This window comes from Hylaeus volcanicus, chromosome 8 (genome assembly GCF_026283585.1).
Source record: "Hylaeus volcanicus isolate JK05 chromosome 8, UHH_iyHylVolc1.0_haploid, whole genome shotgun sequence".
Taxonomy (NCBI): domain Eukaryota; kingdom Metazoa; phylum Arthropoda; class Insecta; order Hymenoptera; family Colletidae; genus Hylaeus; species Hylaeus volcanicus.
The window spans coordinates 16,550,537-16,575,125 of NC_071983.1; the positions used below are offsets into that span (position 1 = coordinate 16,550,537).

The window sequence follows — 24,589 nt, forward strand, 5'->3', positions numbered from 1 at the left end:
AACATTTATGGGGTATGATGTTACGGCGTATTTATGCACACAGCCAACAATTTTTAAGCATTTCGCAATTAAAAGAAGCTGTACTAAAGTCCTGGAATGAAATTAACGATGTAATTTTGAAAAAAACTAGTTGAGAGTATGGCAAATCGCATTTTTGAGTTAATCGAGAAGAAAGGAGGTCCTACTCACTATTAAATCATTCCCTATTATTCGTTGAAATTATAATTTAACCATTACAGTATAATGTAATATTGTTATTATGTTATAATTCCATTGGCGCTATAGTTGTGCACCTATGAAATATCTATAGTCTTGTTATTAGTTGTCTTAAATAAATGTTATGTTCGCCCTTTTATCATTGCTATAATATATTTTTAGTCTCTTTCACACGATACTATTAAAAGTTAGAAATTATTAATTAAATCTACAAAACGCACGAAAATTGTAGCAGTGCTTCAGCTATGCACCGTAGTGTATACGAGGGGTGATAGATCATTCGTCGTTGATCCTTCGATCGATATAGATCTCGGGATCACGCGTCCACATCTCGCGTCCCTCCTATTTGTAGTTTCCCTTAGTATTAGCTTAGCTTGGTATTGGTTGTGGGTATCTTAGTTTGGTTTGGTTAGTTTTAAGGCATGCGTGTACGAGTGTCTCCTCTGCCAAATAATTATTAATCATTTGTTCAATTGTTTTGTTTGTTCGTAAGTCCATATTGGACTCGCAACTCCGTTCTCCATTTCGGTCAGTGGGGATAGTTTCTGTACATTTATCGCATAAAAATTTGTGCGTATGAGATTTTACTGTAGTAACAAAAAAATGTTCCGTTACAATTGGGTCTTAGTGCGTCACGAAGCAATGAAGGGGTTTTCTGAGAGAAAAAATGTCCTGTCCGCAGAAAATCATTAACTATGGTACAGCAGGTGGCGGTTCGCGATCAGTTAGTTTAGTTAGTTAGATTTTCGATCTCTCCAACTCTTGCGTGTGCGCGAAGTCTGTAAATTTTATTCTGCAAATATCATAACATGAACTTTATAAATATATAACATGAACTTTACTTTCAATCTTTTTTATATTCTTGCATATTATTTGCATTTCGTACTTTCTTGCACATTTAAATTTCCTACAAATGCATAAAGATCCGCAGTCTAGCGATAACATTTCATCGAATTTCCAGCTGTCGTTGGGCTGAACTACTAGATGGCCTTATTTAAAATTATAATAACTGTTATCGAACCACAACGAAAACACTCCCTTCGATATATACTACTTCGCGTAATCGGTTAAGCATAGTGCAACTTCGGTAGCAAATGTACTATCGCAAGATAGACCAACGAACTACTCGTTGAAAGGCAAGAGGTGGTCGAAGAGGGAAACCAATATCGACCCTGTCGTTTAAGTAACTGATTATGCGTTTCAGTCTGAAATTGTCGTCCTTGGAGAGATTCGGGTAGATCACTGTTTGCTCGAAAGTAACGTTGCGAAATTGTCCCAGAGCATCGACGAAGAGGCGCCTCCCAGAGTTCGTCTTTCCACGGTGCTAGCAGCAGAATATACTCTTCGTTCCAATCCAAACCTATCCTCGCCTTAAACGTCAGAACCGCTGGAGCCTCGACGGTTCGAGGTACGCAATTTTTCGACCACGAGCTTCCCGTTGCCGTTCTTTTCGCAGCCGTCGAGCAACGTGTCCACACCGTCTTGTCGACAGGAACTGACCTACTCTCGATGACTCGTAACTCCAATTCGGTCGTTCCAGAGAGCAGCGCGGTGTCTTTTCGAAAAGAAACGGACTCCGTTCGAACCACATCCGGTTTCTCTCGCCAAGTGCCACGCGATGTAATCGAAGGTCCACTCGATTCTGGAGTTAGAGGTCTCCGAGCCCTCCAGAGTCGAGCGCCTTCGCGATCGATCGTGATACTCGAATGGTCGTCGTCTCGTTTCCGTCTGACCGCCCGTTGAACGTAAGTGCCAGCTACGATGACCGTATGCAGAGGAATCGAGCACGCGGAGTCGGTGTAGTAAGTCCAACGCGCGGACCACCGGTTACCGCCTGAATAAATGCGAAAGAATCTCCTGGACCAGAAACCCTCGTCGACGCTTTCGCATCTGATGCTCAGCCAGATGCCGTCGATCACCGCCGGAAGCGATGGCGCTTGATGAAACAGAGGTGGATTGTACTCCGAACCGCGCAACACGCTTCCACAGGTCAGGCATCCGAAAGCCTACAATTTCAAGGGAATGGCACGGTTAGGCGTGAGTCCAGTGATGGGTAAAACCCTAGGCTTCGAATAAATCTGAAGTTTGCCGATATATTTGTCTCGTTTCTTCTGTTGAACATTTTCCAAAGAAGGAAACGAGAGAAACACATCGGCAAACTTCAGATTTACTTGAAGCCTAGGGTTTTGCCCATCACTGCGTGAGTCCTCGTTGGTATTCGAGGTAGAGGAAGTGATCTGAAAACGAGCTACGGTCTAAGTACGAGCTACGTGCTGAAAATGGGGGAAGGGGGTTGCGCACAGTCGCGAGAATTGCACCAAACTAGCTGGTTATTGTTGCTCGCTTGCTTCGCGAGCTCGCGAGTAGGGTTGTTCTTGCTCACTTAATTCATATAGCTATTCATGTTTATTTTGTGTGCGACCCTTTACGGGCCACACGAGAAACTTCCCGATTTCCGATTACAGTGCCATCTATCGCGTATAAAAAAAATGTTTGAAATTAGTGTTTTGTAAAGGTCTCATAGCCAGCTTTCGCAGTGCATGATAAAAGATGAGGTGTTCCATTAAAAAAATCATGTTGACCTTGACGTGACTTTAACCGGTCCTTTGAAGGTCAAACGGACACGACCATTCAATAGAATTTTTGAAACCCTAAAACATTTCTCTAAACCATTTTTCTCACAAATGTTTCATTTTGGAAATATTTGACTGTTTCCATTCTTTTGGAACATACTGTATGTACATGTGTTATACATATGCATACAAATGTAATAATAGTATTATATGTATATATATTATTTCCGTTTAGTTATTCACTCATAAACTTATATTCTCCGATCTAGATTGCGTTATTGAGTTAAGTTTTCTTAAAAAAACTACAAAACTACTCGACCGAATTAGAACAAAATCTAATCAGCTCTAAGTTAGATTGATACACATCGATTGCATCATCGATCATTTTGATCTCGCTATTAATTTTTTAGAAAACGCTAACGAAAAATTTGTTTATATACGTACATACATACGCGCACACACATACACACAGGCGCGTGCGCGCGAACAATTTGTTAAAAATAGGCTAAAATTACTCCAATGACCTTGAAACATGGAGATCTGCTAAAAAATCGATTTTTCAGTTTAGGGGCAAATACAATAACTTCCCTATAAATCGGGAAGTTAAAAAATCAGCAAGAATTAGGGGAAGTGTGGTCAATTCCGACGTCTCTTTCCGTTCGGTCCTTACTTGCTTTTTCTCTGGTTTTTGGCAAACGAGCTTGGACCTTCGCACACGTGCTTTGGTAGGAATTGTTTAACCCTTTGCGTTGCTGTGGACGGGAGGTATTGGAGCACGCGGTAAAGAAAATATACTGGTTTAACGTTTGCGTTATAAAAACTAAAGCTTTCTTTAATAAACTTTTCCATGAAGTGGAAACACTTTTTCATAAAATCCAACAAAATTATAAACAAACAAATAGGAAACAAGCAACAAAACAAATTTGGTTTTGCTTATACAGCCGTTTTATGTTCGTTCATTGCGTGATGTCGTTCGAAACAATCGCCTACGTGTAAGGCCGGCATAGACGAACAAGTAGCATAATAATACCTCGACTCTCTTCTTCTCGACACTTTATCGTATCTTTTCGTTCGGAACGACAGACGTACATGCAACTGTGAACTAAATCGAGCGGCTACTTGCCGACACTCGTCCGCAAAGGGTTAATCAGAAAACCTACTTTTACGCAACTCAAGTTATATTTAACTTCGATACTTCCTTAGTTGTTGAGTAAATGGCTCTTAACTCGTCTCGATGTAAACAGAGATGGGGGTATTCATATTCATAAATATGAATATGAATAAATTAACATCACGCGGATTTGTGAATATGAATATGAATAAATTTATGAATAAAAATGTGAATAACGCGATAATAAATTAATGACACACTTTCTTAACCCATCTCTGGATGTAGATAACCTGCGCTTTGGACAGGTCAACTGTTTTAGTCAATTTGTTTATTTTTGTTCTATAAGTAAACAATGGAGAAAATGTTTCTCGTTTTTTTTATAAAATTCCAGGGCAGTAGATAATCAAGTTTTCGAACAGTTGTATTTTTATACTTGTAACGTCATGAGTTACTTTTTGTATACAATTAGCCCACATTTGGACCCACCTCTTGCAAAGCCGTCATTTTCACATTTATTCCGGGTCATGCAAGGAAAACAACTTTTTGAATCCTCGTATCACCTTCAGGGCAGTTTTTCGAAGTAACCAATACCAAACGTATCCATTCTGAGTGAATAGGCACACCAGTAGGTACCAAAATGAAAGCGGTAGCCCGTTCATGGACCACTTCCTCTACCTTTGCGCCCTTACCGTATCAGCGCGCAGCAAAGCTGCTGATTGGAACCGATTAGGTCTTCGTGCTCCTACACCCTGTTTCACGGAACGTCCGTTTCGACCCACCTCGCCAAGCAATAATTCGACTTTCGTTCGCGTCCCGTCCGCGTCGGCTGAATCGAAGCGTCTTTTCTCGACTCGAAGCAATCCGAGCTCGGTGAATTCGATGCCGAGGTATTCCAGACATTCCAACGAACCTCTGTTTCTGGGCCGTGGCAAGCGACTTTGAAAGGAATTCGAGTTCAAACCGTGATCCTGAAAACTAGCATTCGACGATCCATCGATCTCCCGTCGTTCGTAGATCAGTTGCGCCGTGAACATACGCCATTTAGTTTCGATCCCACCGCAACTCGCGTTTAGTCTGCGTTCAAATTTGTGAACGACCTGGCAATGCGACGAGTCAGAAGGTGTGCGTCACGAAAACGGTACAATGTAAACGATGATCGATCTCTACCTGTCTGTTAAACGGTACCAAGCGAATCGAGTCCAGCCGAACGTTGGCTTCGGTGGCACCAGGAACCGTGACCGACGCCGACGTGATTTCGATAGATCCACGAGCCACGACGGTGTACGTTGCGATGCTGCATGACTCTTCAGCGTAATAGAATCGTAGCAAAAGGAACGTGCCGTTCGCGAAGAAACTGTATTTCCTTACGATGTATTCGGGTCCCGCGCGTATTTCGCATCTGTAGAAGCAATTTCGAATGAATCCCCGTCAAGAACGTCGATTCCACAATTGAAAAACCGCGAATATGTACTTACTCTTCCGATAACCAAGTCGAATGCAACCTGGCCGGTGTGTCATCCGTTACGGTTGCTCTGTCTTCGGATGCAATTTCTTTCATGATCGTGTCGCATCGATCCTCGTCCCTTTCCACTTCTAGAAGATGAGTACAACCTAGACCTAAAGAAAGAACCGACACAACGATTAAAGCGGATTAGCAATCATCTTTTTCGCTGTATTTTTCATCGTATGGAGATGAAGGGGTCGGAAGTCCTTATAACACTCGCGTTTCCACGCTCCTCTGTTTCTCATCCGTACTTTTGCTGTCTGTTCGATTGGTATTCCAATCGGATCGACGAAAAAACACAATGGACTGCGTGATGCTATGCAGTCGACGAACCAGCGCGTCCAGCATCAAAAGTTAAAATGATATTGTTGTAAAATAAAATATAATGCTCCTTAAAATACCACAGGATACCGTAAAAGACGTTCACGTTCACTTACCCGTAAACAAACAAAGAATAGAGACACCGATCAACGACAACATGTTCTGTTTTATTTATCTGAAATTATTCGGTAACGCGAGTACTTTAGTAGAACTTATTGCAACGTCACTCTTTTATACACTTTGTCGGCACTTCTTTTTATAACAGTTTAACTATAGCACTATTTCTCTCTGAAACTCACCTCGAACGCTGCGGATAAACTTGAATTCCAATCAAGCCACCCCAACGGTATATAGCTCTACCCCTTCCCGGCCTTCTTTCCTCGGACAATGGTGCCATATTGCCACACCATGGATGGAAAATACTGTGCTTCCACTTTGCATCTTCCTCTCTAAATAAACAATTCCGTGTTGCAACAATCTCATTTAACTTCGACAGAAACTAACATAATATACACAAGTATCATTCATTAAACTTCTCAAACATTGATTTCAGTGCTTTCCAATATAGTTATTTGTGAAGTATTTGATCTAAAGAGAGAGCACAATAATTATTGAACTAATGAATGAGCAGTTATTATTTAATATAGAAACGATCTTCTCTCTTGTTGATATATGCGCACTTTGTACTTTCGAATTTGGCGCCAATTAGTACGTAGTGGCGCCATCGGTGGGAAAATGCCCAAGTTTGTAGTAGAAATAGTTTCCACCGTTTACGTACGATGGCGCCACCAACATTTTTTTTTTTTTTTTAAGTGCGTAGGTATCCTCTACATTGCACTGTCTTACATCGATAATCACAATACAAGCGTTTCCTTATAACTAGTTTCAAAATATTCTATGTTAGGAATTACATATTATTTGCAACTAAACCTACTTATACTTTCCTTATTCTAGAGCTATGTATATTAAACTTATGATCTATATTTGTGAGCACCGTTTGGATATATATACTTATTGTAGATTATCACATTATTTTGTACTAGGCTTTCCCAGCTTGACGCACCAATCTATTTTAATATTTGTAAATAGGCTAAGAATTTGTTATCATTCGACTTAACTTTGTTTTATTCCCTTGTCTCAGTCTTTTTATTTCATACTTCTGTGTGTTCTTATACATATATTTCAGACTTTTGGACTTCTGTTACTATTATAATATTGTAAATATAAATATTTAACAAAAATACAATATGAATACAATAAAATAAAATAATAGTATCTTAATTTATTGTTAGTTTCCTAACGAACTTTTTTTTTTTTAACGCCACCGATATCTTTTAATAAATTATTCTTAATTTTTCATAAAGGCATAATTAATACGATTCTTTGCTTTATAACAGTGCGATATGTTAGTTGATATGTCAAATTTATCATTTCTATGAATAGTTATTCAATTTAGCAATAATTATCAACCCTCTGGGGTTACACAAATTTATCGATTTCCACATGTATAGTTCTTCACACATGTATGACACTTCACATATGTTTCATACTTCATTAAAATAAAAGGAGAAAACGAAACTCAAAAGTCCAAGCTTTCCTAGGAAAGTTCCTATCAAAATTAAAAAAAAAAAAGCAATGAGTACGTTAAGGGTGCGTAGGAGCCAGAGCCAAACTTCGAGTTAACTTCAGCGACAATTGCGGAAAAAGTAGGAAACTACGGGACAAGGACAGAGAGGGCGATACAATAATTGCAGGAGAGACGAGGACAGGGCGATTAGGCTAGCATAATTTTTTTCCTAGGATATTGAAGCAAAGAAGCAATATTTTCTAATAATTCTGGTTTTAATATATTCGTTACACTTTGGCGGATGCGACTCCAAGGGCTGATTTTGCAATTTCGGCCTTAAAACTTTATAAACAATAAAATGAAGACAATATGAAGACTGAGGATTGTTAGGAAGAAGTATATATCTTCTAAAAAGATTCTATTTTCTTTTGTCTGTTATACAATAAAATATATATATATAATAGATGAGTTACCTATATTCATATATAAAGTTTATTAACATAGTACTAACTATTGCCCCTAGATGACACCATTGATTAAAGAGTCGATGATTATTGCTAAATTGAATAATTATTCATATAAATAATAAATTTGACATGTCAACTAATATATCGTAGTGTTATAAGGCCAGGAATCGTATTAATTATGTGTTTATGAGAAATGAAGAATAATTTATTAAAGGATGTTCGTGGCGCCATCTCATAAAAATATGGGGAACTATTTTTACTACAAACTTGGACGTTTTCCCACCGATGGCGCCACTGGAACTGCTCACCCGCTCACAGAGCTGCTCAATGAGCGGTGCCTGTCTGAATACCCCCAATGATTTATTCAATTAAATTTTAATATAAAAATCTTTTTACCTTAGATATAGCTTCAACGTGGAAATGATAGTACAGCTTTAGAGCTGAAGATCGTTTAAACGATATATTTAAACGTCATCAATGAAGAGAATGTTAGAATTGAAAATACGGGTTATGGTTGTCAATGAAATTGATTCAGTTCACTCCGATAGATTAGTCAGGCTCAACTTTACATAGAAGCAAATAATGTACCACATCGGGAACATAGTATTATTATCTTTAATTTGTAACACGAGCTAGAAAAGGGTTACGAATTAGAAATATCTAATTTGGAAGTTGCATCGGGGTACCAGCTACCCTAGTTCAGGCCCTGCAAACAATAACACGTGCGCTATAAATAAATGATTTAATGCGTTTAAAATGGCAAAACTTTATTCGTACTATACGCTCTGTCCGCTTATCGATCAACAAAATTTGCTTGGTGTCGAAAGAGATTCGGAAAGTGGCTGTGCAATTGTAACGTTAGGAAGGAATATTGTCATTCGATATAAGGTAAACATCGATATTGCGTTAATAGCATTTGTTTTTAAGAGAAAGTTCGCATTTAAATTGTGTATGAATTATACGATCGTGTTCACAGCTACAGGATCCAAAGCAATTGAGCAGTTGGACGAGTAAAGATCGATTAACAACACAAGTTATTTACGATGAAACGACTCACCGATATGCAGCGATATTTAACGAAAAGAAAATACGTCTTTGGTCCGAGAAAGAAACAGATTTAAATAACATTAAGGGTTACAAGTTTCAATCTCCCTTGCACACTATTCTTACTCTTGAAACTTGTCCTCCTGTGTTAGTTCGCAAAGATGGTGCTACTGCTTTGTTAGAATGGGCTGTACAAAACAGAAAGTCTTGGTCCAAGGATGGGATATTAGGTGTGAATGAAAGAATTTTCGATTGTCATTTGATTCGCACCGGCAACAAAATTAATTTGTGTCTCTTAACTGAAACCAACGGAATGTATAATTGCATGGTGGTTAAACTTAATGACAAAACTTATGCCAAGGATGTGGACCGTGCAAGGAGGATAGACTTGAAGAGGAAATCAGAGGAGTTGGTTGGTCATACGGTACTTCAAACCAAAAACAAAGCATGTCTGTTAACATTATGTAAGTCATTTAATTCCGTTTCAAATTTATTATTTTCTTTCAAATATGATACATGTTTTATGCTATTTCATTTGTTAGGGTCACATGGTAGACTGTATAGTCATTCTTTGACAGAAACAAATAATGAATCTAATTTAAATACATTGATCGGTATTATTTCTAATATTGATACCAAGCATCCAGTAGTTATGACTCCTTTAAATGAAGCCACTATAGCAGTTTATGGGGCTGATGCTTCAGAAGAAGGTGCTGTATTAATGATCTACAATGTGCAATTCAAATTGGTACAAGACACACAAAAACTGAAACTTTATACAAGAGATGCAAAATTATGGAAAATTGAGGACAAATTACTGCTTGCTGCAAATAGACATTTAGCAATTGCACCTTACCATCTGGCTCCTCAAAGGATAGCTACTTTACTTGGTTCATCTTTACGTTTCAAAACCGGCGATGATGCCGAGGAAGACGACGAAATCGTCGTAATACAGGAATCAACGGTAGCTCAATGGGAAAAGAATGATTCAACTTTCGTTAAACAATCGGTTGAACCAGCTCCTGTAAAACTTTCAAAACAAATATCCTCTTACGTTAACGAAGGGTTAAGCGATGCCGCAATACAAGAAATATTGATTCCACAGTTGATAGAAACAAAAGATGTCGAAGGAATCGTGTGGTGTTTAAATACTTTTAAGGACTTGCCTGAAAAGTTACTGATCGATCTTTTGATCTTCTCACTGCGGAGTTCCGATAGTACATTTTTACCATTGCAAAACGGTACAGTCAACAATCATTTCGCTACCAAAAAGTTTTATTCGAGAAACGAATTTCTCGATAAAATCTTTAGTCTCACTTATTCCGATGTTTCTTTATCGTCGTATCTGAAAAGTGGTTTAAATTTCGATGAAATACTAAGACTTTTGCAATACTTGGCACAAAAATTAGACAATCAAGAAGATTTTTTCAACTATATCGCGCAACAGCCTACGGATAAACAATTATACGAGTGGTCTAGTCTTTTGTTAGAATCTCACTATCAGCATTACGTATTGTCGCGAGATCCAGAAGTGTTGATGCTTCTTAACAAACTTAGTAGTGTTTTAGACGATCACGTAAGTATCTCTGGAAAATCGTGAAACCTTGTCGTAATAGATTTTTAACTGTAGTTTTTCCTTCTGTAATAACTGTCTTTTTTTCAGCTACGGCTCTTTAAGGATATGGAAAATTTGAGGCCAATATTAAAAAGGACTATTAACGGCAAATCATCGAAACTGTTACAAAAGAATCGTAATAAGTTTTACGCGATAGAGGAAATTAAGCTTTACTAATATGGAACAATCTTGAGCCTCAGAAATAGAGCCCACCATACAAAACCCCTTATCTTTTGAGCAAGTGTATTGATTAACATTGAAACTGATGATTTTTTCTTTAGACGGTAAGAATCACTGACCCAGTATACATGACTATTTTTTTTAAATATTGATTGACAAGACCTTTAAACATTTTTGGAACACTTTATCTGTAAATATCAAATTTAGAAACGCATTCTTAATGCAAACTCGCTATAATGTACAGGAAACGAAATTGGGAATAAAGGCTGTTTTTATTTCTATTCGTATCTACAGAATGTTACGTTCACTGCGATGAAGCGCACGCGTTATCGAAACGTGTTGCAGGAATTTGTATGGGTAACTTGCACGAACTGCGGCTTCGATCTTCTCAACGATGCAAAAGAGACCGTATATCGACTTCGTGCTACTCGCCGCTTTAACGGAATACGTTTTACATCTATTTCAATTGATCAAAATACGGTACAGTTTTCAAGTCGCCAATGGAAGCCATGGTTAACCTTCCACCAGCAAGTTTATCGGCAATCTAGAAAACATAACATGTTGTTGAAACAAATAAATTTGAAAGAAAGAGTAAATCCAGTATAATCGATATGTATGTCGCGTCATTGGTATACATACAGATTTTACGCTAGATGCAGAAACATTGTCAACAGCCGCAACCAACGACTCGGGTGTAGAGGCTTTACCCTTTGTCAAGGCTTCATACTGTAAATTCTCTAACGAAGCATTTACATTGTCCGCTGCGTTTAAAACTTCAGCCTTCAATATAGCTTTACCGCGAGCAACATCAGCATCGGATAATTTCATAGATTTCAACCATTTGAAAGCTGCTTGTGTTAACTAAAATGAAATTAAATTCGTGATTAAAATACACGAGTAAAATACGCGTCAGAATTTCGGTCGTATTTACTCACAGATCCCGCTGCGTTGGGTGTCGAACATAAAACAACACCGAAAAGTCCTGAATCGGAATAACTAGCGTTAAACGTTGACACAGCAAACGGCTCCGTGCCTGCAGCGCTCGAAAGTTGCTTTTGTAATGGACCCGCACTGCCACCCCATTTAACACGTGGTTCGGCACCAGTTGCTCTTTGCAGTACTGCACATGCTAGAGCGTCCTGTTCATTTTTCGCGGCTACACCTTCGACGGCAACCGCTACATTAGTTAGATCGGAGCTTGTTTCTTCACGAATCTCTCCTCCATAATATCGTGACGCCTCATTCGTAGGATCTCCTGATCCAAGTTCCAAATTTGCCGCGAATGCGGAAAGTTCTGACAACGAAACCCCAGTTCCTACAACTGCACATCTAGGTGCAGTGCACCATGTATTGACAAAGTGCTGTAACTGTAAACCGAAGGAAAACATTGTACAAACAATGCTAACAGCTTGCCTTATGAGTAAGTGTATAAAATGCATACTTACAGTTTCTGTGCCAATTTTACCTAGTTGACGCTTTGGAGTATACAAGGAGTATCCAAGGCCGGTACGATATGCTGCTTTATGTAATAATTCAATAACTTTAGTCTCATCTGACAAGGAGAGCAATTCGTATTCTAATCTGGGCTGCTCATCTGATACCTCCCATGGTTTAAATACTTGCTTTGTAGCAACACACTCCAAAAATTGTAGAGCATCTGATCTATTGACACCAAAAGACTGGTTTATAATGAAGATACATAGTTCCATACATATAAGATAACAAAATAGAAAAGTATTTACAAATTGTTTCTAGTAATCTGTAGTGTGTATGCAGTACTTTCACGGTCTACAGTTGCCATTAAATTTCCACCAAGCTGTTGAATGTTCCTTGTTATGGCAAAAGCACTAGCTTCGGATGTACCTAATCCTGCTGCTATCCTCAAATGATGTGCCACACCTCGTGTATCGTATGTTTCATTTCGTGACCCAGCTCTACGGATAAAACACTTGTGTACAAAGGAAAAAATCAAAAGATTCTTTTCATATAAATTTCAAATACCTGAAGACGATGGATACTTGGGCAATTGGTGAGTTATTGTCAAGAGCAGCAACAGTGACTTTGTTGCCCAAAACTTGACTTTCAAGAGCAGTAGAAGCAGAAGACGGCGCAGTCGCTGCAGCCGCGTAATGCCTAATCTGTTGTGAAAATACTATCAAGTTCGATATACGTACATTTTGTTTCTGTTTTATTTCTATCTTTGGTATGCGTTAAAAATTGAAGAGAAATTACAAAACGAAAATAAAAAGAAACAATTGGAGTTTTAGTTACGAAAAGACACAATCGTTCGACACAATCTAGCTCTATGTAACTCGTACGACAGAGGCTGACATACAGGATGGTATCGAATCGTTTACATAACAGCTATGATAATCTATTCGCAGTCAAGAAATAGCAAATGAATACGTTTTTAATCAATTAGAGGAAGAAAAGTATTATTTCTACCGTAGAACCACGTAGCAAAGGCGACCGTACGACTGTACAAGACATTTTTCTGCTTCTCAGTGACTCGAAGAACTTTTTCTTACGAGCAGAATACAAAGTTGCACGAAGTGAGTGGCACCGACTCGAAATCGAATAGCTATCAGGGTGTATGTATCCGCTGACTGTAGATGGCGAACCAATCGTCGTCGAATGGGCGCAAACTCATCGCCGTTGATTGCCGAAAACTTCAAGTAAGCGCCGATTCAAAATTCAGATTTATATAATATCTTTGTTAGTACATGACATCTAAAATTATAAAATTCACTCTTCTAAGTAACAACTTCTATTACGATTACAAGTGGAGGGGGAAAATAAAGAGAATTCGTTATGCTATTCTTTTTCTATTTTATTCTATTAATTTCATTTACGATATTAAGAAAGTCGATACAAATGTATTCTGTGCTATATTTGTACTCGTGAACATTGTTTGAAGTTTGAAGTAATCATAGTTTACGATAATACACGAACAAATGAATAAAAGACATTTGTCTTTGCATACGTTCATATAAAAATAAGGACAGTAATATGCAGAACTGGTCGAAGGTCGTCAAATGGAAACGCCAATTTCTAAAATGTGTAAACGTAATATATAGAACATAAAAGAGGCAAAAAAACAGAAGGAAACAACATTGACGATATACAAAGAGTCGACAAAGAATACACGTTAAAAAATGAGAAATTTGTTTGCACCACTAGAAAAAAAAGAATGAATGACGCATGCACGCATCTACTCGCTTACATATCAGAGCATATATATTTACATACATACATACATCCATGTATATTCATGTACATACCTACATAAACGCTACGAGTATTTTTAAATAATATAAAATAATCGGCGACTTTTGAGATTTAAAAATGCACGTACAGTGACAAACGTCTTATCGATTTGGCACAAAAGTTCCCATGATTCTTCGGTCTTTGGTTCTCGGAAACGATTAATAAATAAAATTTGAAAAAAACTGGAAGCTACTCGCGCCACGAATTTGACAAATAAGTTTGATTCTTGTCTTATCAATTCTAATTCACGTGAAAGTTATAATACAATTGAATACTTCTACTGCTTGCATCTGTTGTACAATGCAAACAAGGATAAGTGTGTCTTTGAGTAGATTTATCGTGTTTTTTTTTGTACAATGTCAGACAACTCATTACAATTTAATTAATATTAATCTTACACGCGCATGCTATGACTAGAATGAAAATGAACGTCTAATATTCGTTAACGCTATGCCTATACTTACAGCTATCATTAGGCAACTCGAATAATTTGTTTCGCGAATTCTGAACTGCCTCGATTGATTGATATCGCGATACACGTATTTCATAAATTAAAAATTGTGTAATCGAACAAGTAGTATCGAAACTCCCTGTTCGTTCATATTCAATTTATATACAGCGATTCGATTGAAAAATTCTCAATCGAAGTGTCACGGACAGTATAATGACGATGAGGATGAGAACGACAACGACGACGAGAAAAATAACGTTCAGGCCGTTGAGGAATTATACGAAGAATGTTAAAATACGAAAATTGATGATGATTACTAATGTGGTATCTACCACGTATGTACGTGTTTATCGATGAACAAGAAATAAATAAATATATGGCGTTAATGGTAAAAGTTGAGTAAAATTTCGTTATGGAAATATCTATCTGTTAACAAATGGTGCAATCATCGTGTCTGAATTTTATATGGTCGTGATAAAGAATGTGTATAATGTAAACATACGATCTGAATGTGACATAATCGAGAAATCACGTAATTTCTCTAATCCATGCATCGTACTTTTAATCGCGAAACGAATTTCTTTCTACAATTTTGTTTATAAATATCTTAAAAAAATAACGTTCATTTGAAAAATAATAGGTACACCCCCCATTTCACTATACACTTTTACGACGATCACGTTTAACACGTCATTTTATTAACCCGATCGCGTACTTTAAACCGTTTTAGTAACTCGACGGTCTAACATAATTGATTTTTTACATTTGTGCGCGGCTCTGATCCAGAGTTGTACTTTAGTTCGAAAGATAAAGAGTTTTACAAATTTTTAACCTGTCTAAAGTTACGTTTCGATTATTCGATCAATTTCATAAGTTTCTGTCATGTCTCGACTAACGAAAGAACAAATCAAGTCCTTGAACGCGTTGATCAAGAAACATCGTCGACGTTAATGGACGTAAAGAATATTTTTCGAGTATTGCACGGTTTTAAAATGTACAAAATTACTACGACAAGAAACGGGGAAGAAAAACGTATAAACAAGAATCGATGATTTCTACGAGCGACTGCACGAAGTGGCAGTACTTTTACACCATGTTATCCTCGCCTATTCAGAAGCAGGATTATGATAAAAAAAATTCGAAGAGGTGTCTGAAAATATAAGAGTAGAAAGAGAAAATACGCAAGAAACAAGTGTGTGCGAATATGCTTAAGAAAATCAAGAAGCAGAAGAATAATTGAACAACATACTGGAAGTCAGCATCGACGTATATACCTGAGGCAAACCGAACGCGATCAATAGTAACCAGTGTAGTGATGGTATCCTGGTCTAGGTGGATGATACGGCGCAGGGCTTACAGGATAACTTGAATTGTATCCTGCCAAGGGAGGTGGTGGCGGGGAGGAAGACAATATTCGGCCATCCACCGCATCAGGTACGATGTGCGGAGTACCGGAGCCTGTTGATTGAGGACTCGCGATCACACGTGCTCCGGTTCCGTGTAAGTGAGATCTCGAAAGAGTGAGATCAACGGTATGCCTTCCACCGGGAGTGAGATCCAAACTTACGACTCTCAAAACGTCGTTATGAGGATAAGGTGGTGGTGGCGGTGTCGGGGGTAGTGGCGGAGGTGGAGGAACACCGGCAGGAATAGAGGAAGATAGAGGAGGAGGCGGTGGAGCTGCCACGGTAACAGGCGGTGGTTGAGAAGCTGGTGAAAGAGGTGTAGGTGACATCGAATAGCTTCCGGTCCTGCTAAGATCAACGCTTTGCCTTTCTGTAATTTCATACAGATGATGGTGGCGATATCGACTGGTGTTTTGTATTTGCACACCAAAGCCGTGATGGAATCCCCTCGCGGACATATCCAAGCCCTGAAGCTCTCCTCCATTGAGAACGAGAGGACATTGCTCAAGGGTATCGTATTTATACGACGTTGAAAGATCTAACTGCATCGTTTTCTCTTTCACGGACAGACTGAGATTTTGCGCTACGGAATCACCTTCGTCGCTGGATAAATTGTCCGCGGACAGCTGCTGCTGCTGCTGCTGTTGCTGCTGTTGATGGTGGTGATGGTGGTGGTGGTGATGATGGTGATGATGCACGTCCGAATATCGAGAGTTCGGTGTTGCGGAAGGTGATACTAAATCGTCCTGTTGAATGTGAATGTAATTGTTTGGCGAAGGAACGCGTGGTATGTCCTCGTGATGCAAGTATTGGTCGATATTATGTGTTCTCGGTGTACCGATGTAGTCAACGGGCCGGTGCAGTTGATAATCGACGTGCAGATGAGTAGGTGGCGTATTCCGACTGTCTGGAGTAGGCGCAGGTGATAACAATTCTGTCTGTTGCTGCATATAGGAATCCAAATGGTTCGGTGATCTTTGAGGTAACGGAGATTGCAGCTGACTAGAGATAGAGTAGAGGTTAGTATCGCGACCACTATCCTCCAACATTGGACTCGACACAGCTCCTATTTCTCTTTCAGCGGCGTCAAGGGCAGCTTCGACCAACAAACTAGCGTTTGCGCTCTCAGTCCTTCTATAGACGCCAAGTCCGAGTTTACTATTGTCCATGATACTCTGTGCTCTCCCGGTGACCGTCGACAATGATGTTTTTTCATCGATCTCTTTCCTGTTATCTTCAAATTCGTAAGTATTCCCGGTAATGACGCTCGTCGACAGGCGAGGGATCGCATTTGACATTAAGGTCACGTCCGATGTAGTTGAAGGATTAAATTCACCGAGCCACTTTTTACTACCTTTGCTTTGCAACCTTGTAACACCGTAGAAATCTGATTCTGTACGAGCGCTCTCTACTGTCGTTGACTCTAGAGTACTTGATGTTAACGACGGTGTTGACATCCGTGGATTATGTTCCACTTTATACTTGGGCGTTGCATTCGTTCCGAATTCGATTATAGTTGAATGCGTAGTATTATTCGTCATCTCAACCTTCATACCGTTTTCTGAACTGTCATTGTCCAAAGATGGTAGACTGTTACTATTGTCTTGCTGAAAATGTTACAAAGAAAATTACACGCAATCGTATTACACGCTTGTCAATACTTTTACGTAGCGAGACAAGTTTTGATTTGGAACAAACCTGAGAAGTTCTTCCGCTAGGTCGAGGAGTCTTTCCACGACCAACATCTTCGATCAATCCACCACTATAAGCATCGAAAGTATACGCGACTGATCGTTCGATTTTAGGCATCATCTCCTCTGTAAGCCCATGCACTTTCTTATAATGAAACTGTAAGCACTGCTTGGTAGTGAAAGCCGCTTTGCAACTGTTTTCTTTACACCTGAAAATCAGAAACGATAATAGAACTCGCAAATGGCAAATTGGTGGCGGGATCTTACTTGAACGGTTTCACTCCGCTATGCGTCAACATGTGTATCTTCAAATTACTCTTGTTTTGGAACATTTTTCCGCATCGATCGCAAGTCGCGGCACCAACAACATCTTTGTGATGAACCTCTTTCATATGACGTTGAAGGGCGGCACGAGAACCCAAAAGTTTCAAGCAGAGTTTGCACTGAAACTCTCGAAGCACCTCGGACATATCTAAACACATACATGCGCATCTATGAAAATACCATACGAAAAATCGATTGATCATAAACTCGTACTTCTTACCACTATGCATTCGTTTGATGTGCACTTTCAACTTTTGCGGTTGACAGAATTTACGTCCACAAAAATCACATAATGGTCTCGAACGTTGCGGATTTTGTGCACACCCGTAAGTTCGATGCATTTCAAGGTAATTTAAGCGTATAAAGAATTTTTTACAATATTGACATTGATATGCGCCCTGGCCTTCGTGTAATTCCACTGCGTGCTTCATGATGTTGTCCTTGCCCAAAACAGCAGCTCCACATACCTAAACAAACAAAAATACCATCAAACGTGAAATGGAACCAACACGATATGGAATACGTAATGTTTCAATTGTCTTTACCTTGCAGTGATACTTTCTTATCGTCAAACTGTAGTTGGTGTCATGGAAGATGCAACAATGCAGACGATAGTATATCGGATGAGCAAAATTCAAATTGCATCCCCCACAATCTAGACAGAGGAAAAAGAATAAAGATAATCGAAACGAAATGAAACTCTCATTTAATTCATATTCGAACGTTTGATCGTTGTTTTCGCAACATTCACCATCGACGCTGATATTGAGAAAGATGATACCATACTCGTTTTGTCTACTTTATTCTTTCTTGTCCATGCCGAAGATTGTGAATCTGCCCAATATGTAAGTTCCATTCCTGACACAATATTTTGAGTAGTAACAAGGTGCAACTCTCCCTGCTTCGTAATAACAGCGACGCTTCTTTTCTCCTTTGTTTCAGCCGGTCTAATATAACGGATCCAATTACTCCTTAGCGGGTTGGTGGTACTAATGTACGAGGTTTTACCATTATTATCTATCTAAAGAAAACAAAAAAAGAAGTATCGTTTTGTCAGTTAAATACGTAGACCATAATGAAATTTATCAATATTAACGATTTTACCTCCCAAATGTGTCTCATGGAAAAGTCATCCGGAATGTCCATTTCCCTAACTATCCGTCCAACAAGAGGACCCAGCTTCACGTGCATTGGAACAGAGTTTCTTGCGTATATTCCAAGTCCGTGTTCCGAATTAGTAATTCTTAATTCTAAGCATTCAGGCAATGAGTCCCTGGCATACAGCGGTCGATCCATGTCTACAGTCAACCGCTTCTCTTCTTTTTGAGTTTTCGCTTTCATTTTACAATGTTCGGTTTGTAGAGATTCATCATCTGACTCGATATTTTCCTCGGCCAATTTACCATATCCTTCGGACATAGGGTCATCGCATTTTATGGCTTTTAAAACTTCGGTATTTTCTCTATGTTCGTTCAACCAATCTTCGTACGTTATGGAATCCGGAATCGCGTATTGAGGTGTAGTCAATGGACAGGCATCTTGTAGGTGACGATTATTGCATTCTTGGCAGAGTTTTATTTTAATAGCTAATCTTTGCGGCTCAGACATTAAATTTTCGATAGTTGCTTCGTTTTGTATTTTTGAATCTGCGATTGCCGATACATCGTCCGTTAAAGAGCACGGATTTTTATCATCCTGCATGATTATTCCATCTTGAGGTGCTTTCCGTACATCGTGATGCCTACGACTTCTATGTTCACTGGTATGTTTGTGCCTTTTTTTCCTATGTTTATGCGGAGAATCATCTAGAAAATCCTCGGACGAATCTCCTTTTGCATCTTCATCTTCTTCTCCTTGGGAATCGTATTTCAACCGTTTTCGTTTCTTTTTCAACTTTCGATTATTCGGTTCTTGAGCTGCATTTGTATTCAAGCTGGAACAATTAGCTACCGTACCGTCATATTCGCTATTACCGATGTAACAAATACCACATGGAAGATTTTTATCATCCTTTGTCTCCACAGGCTCAACATATGAAGATACATCGCGTACCATGTCCAATCTGTCAGACACTTCGTCCATGACTGTTTCACTAGCATTGCTCTTAATAGTGGGAACTATCGTCACAGTATTCTGTCTCAACTGATCGCACTGGTTATTAATCGTCGCAATGTTTTCCATATCGACATCTTTAATGTCGCGATAAAGTACATTTTTGTTAGTATTTACACTTTCTATAAATTCTATGCTACCTACGCGCTCAGTCTTTGTTTCAATAGATTCAACCTCTTTTGTAGCAATGCGAAGGCTATCTTTCAAATTTGGCTCAATACCACTTCCATCCATTAATCTAGAATTGCCTTTTTTCGCATCGTTCTGTTCTTTGTCTTCCAATGGTGTATCGTTGGATAGTTGTTCAGGAGTTTCTATTGACAAAAGTACATCAACAGTTTTCAGGTGTCTTTTCTTTTTTCGTTTATCTTTGTGATGCTTTGCTCTATTCTTGTGATGTTTAGATCTCGAACTAAGTTTTGCTTGTAACTCAACATCATTGGATAACATAGTCTGCGCAGTATCCATAGAAAAGGCTTCACGTTCAGAAGCAGCATTACTGTTTTGTTTTCTCAAACTTCTACGAAGAGATTCCTTTGTGTCATCTATCACGTTTTCATTCGGTACCATTTGCGTCTTGTTCTTCTTATCTTCATCCACCGCTCTTTGCTCTTCTCCATTGTATTTGTCGCTGTGCCTATTGACCATGGAAAAAGTCATGTATGTGAAAAGGATGAAACACAAAGATAGGAAACAAATAAAAAAGAGTAACTCGTGTAATTGCTTTTTATTTTAGAATTCAAAGAATATCATTTACTTAAGGGTATTTTGTATGTAAAGTAAAACAAGTTCCAGATATTTTCTGTATCGACTTATATACCATTACGAGAGAAAACGGCATAAATCTAAATCGGTAAGATCGATAGAATCGGTTCTTGAGTTTTCGACAAACAAGACGTTATCGATTACTTTCGCATTCAATATCGACCCCCGCAAGATGGCGATTCGGGGATGATTCGGGTGCGATAGGGGGGGAAGTCCCGTCTCCAAGTGACAAGATACGACTATGTATCAGTTAAAATACTTTTCGTAAACGTGAATAAATCAATGGAATGCCTTTCGGTCGGATTCATGAAAAAGAAGCGTGCTAATCCCGAGAAGCGGTTTATTTCGTGCCTACCTGGAAGCAGACTCTGCAAGATCAAGCAGATAAACCGCAACATCTTCATCAGTTGACAGTCCTAAGCGTTTCTTAAGAGAGAGCCAACGCTTGCCGTTGGTAAGACCGATGCGAACGCTTCGAAAGTGTTTTGTATCTTGATCCGTCCCAATCGCGGTATTATTGCTTCTGTGATGAGAACTTCTCGTTAATCCTTGCTCTTTCACATGCCTTGTACTTTTCTTCGGCATAACTACATCGTAGATATGCCGGTATTAAAGCGGCGAACTTGAAGCTACCGCGGAGGTTGTGTACCGATATTATCCTATCCTCTTTATGCTCACCGCCTGACCACCACCGCCCACTCCGCCCGCCCGCCTGCCCACCCTCGCCATTCACCACTCACCACTCACCACCCCGAGCAACCTCGCAACCACTCACACCCAACGCGCGCGTCTCTACTTCCCTTTCTCTGCTTGTCGCTATTCTACTTTCCTTTTCCATACCCCACGTACCCCGTGACCACGATCTTCCTCTTTTATCGATCCTGTAGCTGCGTTTCATCGCTGATGCAAACGTGTATGTGTACACACACATGTGTGTAGATAAATGCGTTTCTACGCTCGCGCTTGCTTATGAAGCTGCGTCTACTTACACATGCAAAGTGTGTGCACGTTGGTATGTACACGATAATGCAAGCAGGTAACTTGTATCTTGTTCATGTACTATGTACAAGCATATGTGCTGTACAGTACACAGATTTTATGCAATTTTGATGTCTAACTTAGCACTTTCATCTAATTAACGGGTGATCTATTGAATATTTGAATATTATGTTGAAAGACCGACGTCAATCTAATGACAAGATTTAGGCCTCGCATAGAATTCATGCTCAGGGCTCTCTGAAATAAGTGCATAGCATAATTTCTTTTTGTGTAATTTATTTTCGTACAAGTTTGTTAAACTAAATTTTTCTAAATGGATTAGTGTACCCCTCGAATGTTGTAACGTTCATGTACCTCATAGTCGATGCGTACCAGTCAGAACAGTACTATCGGGTACTATCAGGTACTATGTAGGGATGGCGTGAAAAATCACTGTTAGTGATTTTCCACGGTGATCACACAATCACGATCGCAGTCGTGATTAAACTTCGATCACGACCGTGATCCGGAAGATGGCGTTTCAGAAGCGGTTCATGTTAATTGTTATCGTTAGTGTCTCGCTGTCTCCCCTTAGCGGAAATTCAAGAAACTACAAATGAGTCAAATTTAAATTGTATTAAAATTATATTAACATTGCTTTTAGACCATATTATAATACATATATAATCTAAGAACAACATAATTCATAATTTAAAAGAAAAGTGAAAAGAATGTTCTCCACCAATCCGAAGCGATCACGAAGAATCACGAATCACTGTGAAAAATCATCGTGATTGAGAATGAACGTGATTGAATCACGAATGATTCAAAAGTAGCAGTTCACGCCATCTCTAGTACTATGGTGTCGTGCTCTCTGATCGAATCTTCATATCGAGCATATCGAGTGTAGTGTGATCGAGATTACATTTCGATTAGGCGTGACCTCGATGGACCTCGACTGATCGAGAACGATACTAGAGAACAGTGTAAAGTTTTCAAACTAGAGGCAGTAAAGTATTCTGATCGACTAAAGTGGGTGTCGTAAGGGGCCCTGTTTAATGATTTAATAGTATAAATGGACTAAAGTAAGGAAGTTGATATAAGCAGTGCCAATAACATCATTCCAGGAGTAAGTATATATTACAACACTAAAACTTTTACAAGAATTAGCTAAATAGTGATTTTGCACATCGCTATATTTGTCGCTCGCGGGCTGCGCGTGCGTGATAAACTCGGTCTGCTTGGCAGAATAGCGTTAGAGAATCACCACATTTTTCATAGTTGGTTGGAAGTGGAGACTTGGGCCACCTGAAGAGTGATACTAACGGAGAAATGTCACGAAAACCAATCAAGTCGATAAATTGGGCGGCACTCATCGAGAGGATTCCGGAATCTGAAAAAAATGCTCTGGCCACGTTCAGAGCTAAATCTGATCAATATTTACGACGGTTAGTAGACATTGTCAGAATAAATTTGTTATATAATTTCTCCGAATGTACGTTCCAAATTTCGAATTGAAATAATTGAGTGGCTTTATGAATTAATCTTGAGATTATATAGTTCTAATTTAACTACTAACAAATATTTAGAACATTTCTGATCGAACAGGAATTTTGACATACAATGAATATAAAAACGAAACGCCATAACCTCTTTAAAGACCATTCGCAAACAAAAATAAATAATACATTAGAGTAGTATCTAGTATTAATTTGAGGAAATATATATATTTTACAGTATGTTAGCTAACCCTGAAGCTCCACCAAAAATTGACTGGGCATTCTATAGAAAAAGTGTCGCAACTCCTGGTCTAGTAGATAAATTTCAAAAAGAATACGAATCATTGTCTATACCTTATCCAGCTGATAAATATACAGCAGACATTGATAATGAAGCAAAACAAATGGTAATACAATTTGTATTTATTTTTCTTTTATATTTTATTCTTCGAAATTTCACTTGGCTAATGCTGATCTTTATTACAGGAACAAAAAATTGACGCATTTTGCCAAAATGCAGATCAACAAATCAAAGACTTACAGTCAAAAGTAGACTACATAAAGGGCCTAATACCATTCTCAGAGATGACAATGGAAGATTATAAAGATTTGTATCCAGATCATGCTTTTAATCCTGATAAACCTACAATGTGGCCCCATGAGCCAGAAGACCAAGAAGAGAACAAAGATGAAAAGAGTGGTCATTAACTGTGTTTCACGTGTTGACATTTTCTTTAGTCCTGATGTAATATCAACTGTTGATAATCCACATTTTATCATTTATACTACCAATACATTTAACTTTGGGTAGAAATTGAATTTAGCGAATCTTTGAAATTATTGAAATAAAATCATACAACGTTAAATATACCGAAACATAAACTAATTAATTATTTGGTAAGATGTATAATGGAAGATATATAAAGATACAGTACATTGTATAATTAATTAATGTATTTAAAGCATAGTCTCTTGTTGATACGACCCTGTTACAGTCACATGGTTACTGAGAGAACGTAGTGTAGCATAAGCTATAATGGCTACATATAAAAAGGCCACCGCTTTGTGAGCGGGTTTTAGTATTAGTGGCGCCATCGGTGGTAAAACGTTCAAGTTTGTAGTGAAAATAGTTTCCACTATTGCTGTTATATAGCGCCACCGATGCCTTTAATAAATTATTCTTTATTTCTCAGATATGCATAATTAATACGATTCTTTGCTTTATAACAGTGCAATATGTTAGTTGATATGTCAAATTTATCATTTCTATGAATAGTTATTCAATTTAGCAATAATTATCGACTCCTCAGTTAGTGGCGCCATCGGTGGGAAAACGCTCAATTTCGTAGTTTATAAAGTTCCTACTGTTGCCACTAGGTGACGCCACTGATTATAGAGTCGATGATTATTGCTAAATTGAATAACTATTCACATAAATGATAAATTTGACATATCAACTTATATATTGCAGTGTTCTAAAGCCAAGACTCGTATTAAT

At 38.5% G+C, this 24,589-nt stretch overlaps 5 protein-coding genes across 9 annotated transcripts; 2 read left to right on the forward strand and 3 right to left on the reverse strand.

Annotated features, from left to right (window-relative positions):
- Positions 1-1,072: 1,072 nt before the first annotated feature.
- On the reverse strand, positions 1,073-7,619 carry LOC128881312 (protein APCDD1-like). Of its 2 annotated transcripts, none has more exons than XM_054132252.1 (5): positions 6,025-7,619; positions 5,376-5,517; positions 5,068-5,299; positions 4,590-4,997; positions 1,073-2,222 (listed from the first exon to the last, which is right to left on the reverse strand). In XM_054132252.1, exons 2-5 carry the CDS (start codon positions 5,456-5,458, stop codon positions 1,284-1,286), a joined length of 1,662 nt encoding a protein of 553 aa, XP_053988227.1. In that variant the 5' UTR covers positions 5,459-5,517; positions 6,025-7,619; the 3' UTR covers positions 1,073-1,283. The 2 variants fall into 2 exon arrangements, with proteins under 2 accessions (XP_053988227.1, XP_053988226.1); XM_054132251.1 differs by lacking the exon at positions 6,025-7,619 and adding an exon at positions 5,842-6,008.
- A 700-nt stretch (positions 7,620-8,319) lies between these two features.
- LOC128881311 (nucleolar protein 11) lies at positions 8,320-11,034 on the forward strand. Of its 3 annotated transcripts, none has more exons than XR_008458039.1 (5): positions 8,320-8,647; positions 8,736-9,267; positions 9,346-10,379; positions 10,467-10,702; positions 10,893-11,034. XR_008458039.1 is itself a non-coding variant. In XM_054132250.1 (4 exons), exons 1-4 carry the CDS (start codon positions 8,516-8,518, stop codon positions 10,593-10,595), a joined length of 1,827 nt encoding a protein of 608 aa, XP_053988225.1. In that variant the 5' UTR covers positions 8,320-8,515; the 3' UTR covers positions 10,596-10,879. The 3 variants fall into 3 exon arrangements, 1 of the variants encoding a protein (XP_053988225.1); XR_008458038.1 differs by lacking the exon at positions 10,893-11,034 and adding an exon at positions 10,843-10,879; XM_054132250.1 differs by lacking the exon at positions 10,893-11,034 and having other exon boundaries at positions 10,467-10,879.
- LOC128881314 (cytochrome b-c1 complex subunit 2, mitochondrial) lies at positions 10,852-13,205 on the reverse strand. The gene is made up of 7 exons (XM_054132253.1): positions 13,044-13,205; positions 12,600-12,736; positions 12,341-12,532; positions 12,044-12,260; positions 11,534-11,965; positions 11,238-11,459; positions 10,852-11,142 (listed from the first exon to the last, which is right to left on the reverse strand). Exons 1-7 carry the CDS (start codon positions 13,086-13,088, stop codon positions 11,056-11,058), a joined length of 1,332 nt encoding a protein of 443 aa, XP_053988228.1. The 5' UTR covers positions 13,089-13,205; the 3' UTR covers positions 10,852-11,055.
- A 202-nt stretch (positions 13,206-13,407) lies between these two features.
- LOC128881309 (uncharacterized) lies at positions 13,408-22,250 on the reverse strand. The gene is made up of 8 exons (XM_054132246.1): positions 20,970-22,250; positions 18,842-20,486; positions 18,524-18,758; positions 18,283-18,392; positions 17,958-18,204; positions 17,681-17,885; positions 17,421-17,622; positions 13,408-17,329 (listed from the first exon to the last, which is right to left on the reverse strand). Exons 1-8 carry the CDS (start codon positions 21,197-21,199, stop codon positions 15,611-15,613), a joined length of 4,593 nt encoding a protein of 1,530 aa, XP_053988221.1. The 5' UTR covers positions 21,200-22,250; the 3' UTR covers positions 13,408-15,610.
- A 320-nt stretch (positions 22,251-22,570) lies between these two features.
- On the forward strand, positions 22,571-24,058 carry LOC128881315 (ATP synthase subunit d, mitochondrial-like). 2 transcript variants are annotated; one of them, XM_054132255.1, is made up of 4 exons: positions 22,571-22,721; positions 22,874-23,040; positions 23,330-23,498; positions 23,578-24,058. In XM_054132255.1, the coding sequence occupies exons 2-4, from the start codon at positions 22,925-22,927 to the stop codon at positions 23,797-23,799; spliced, it is 507 nt and encodes a 168-aa protein (XP_053988230.1). In that variant the 5' UTR covers positions 22,571-22,721; positions 22,874-22,924; the 3' UTR covers positions 23,800-24,058. The 2 variants fall into 2 exon arrangements, with proteins under 2 accessions (XP_053988230.1, XP_053988229.1); XM_054132254.1 differs by lacking the exon at positions 22,571-22,721 and having other exon boundaries at positions 22,823-23,040.
- Positions 24,059-24,589: the final 531 nt, after the last annotated feature.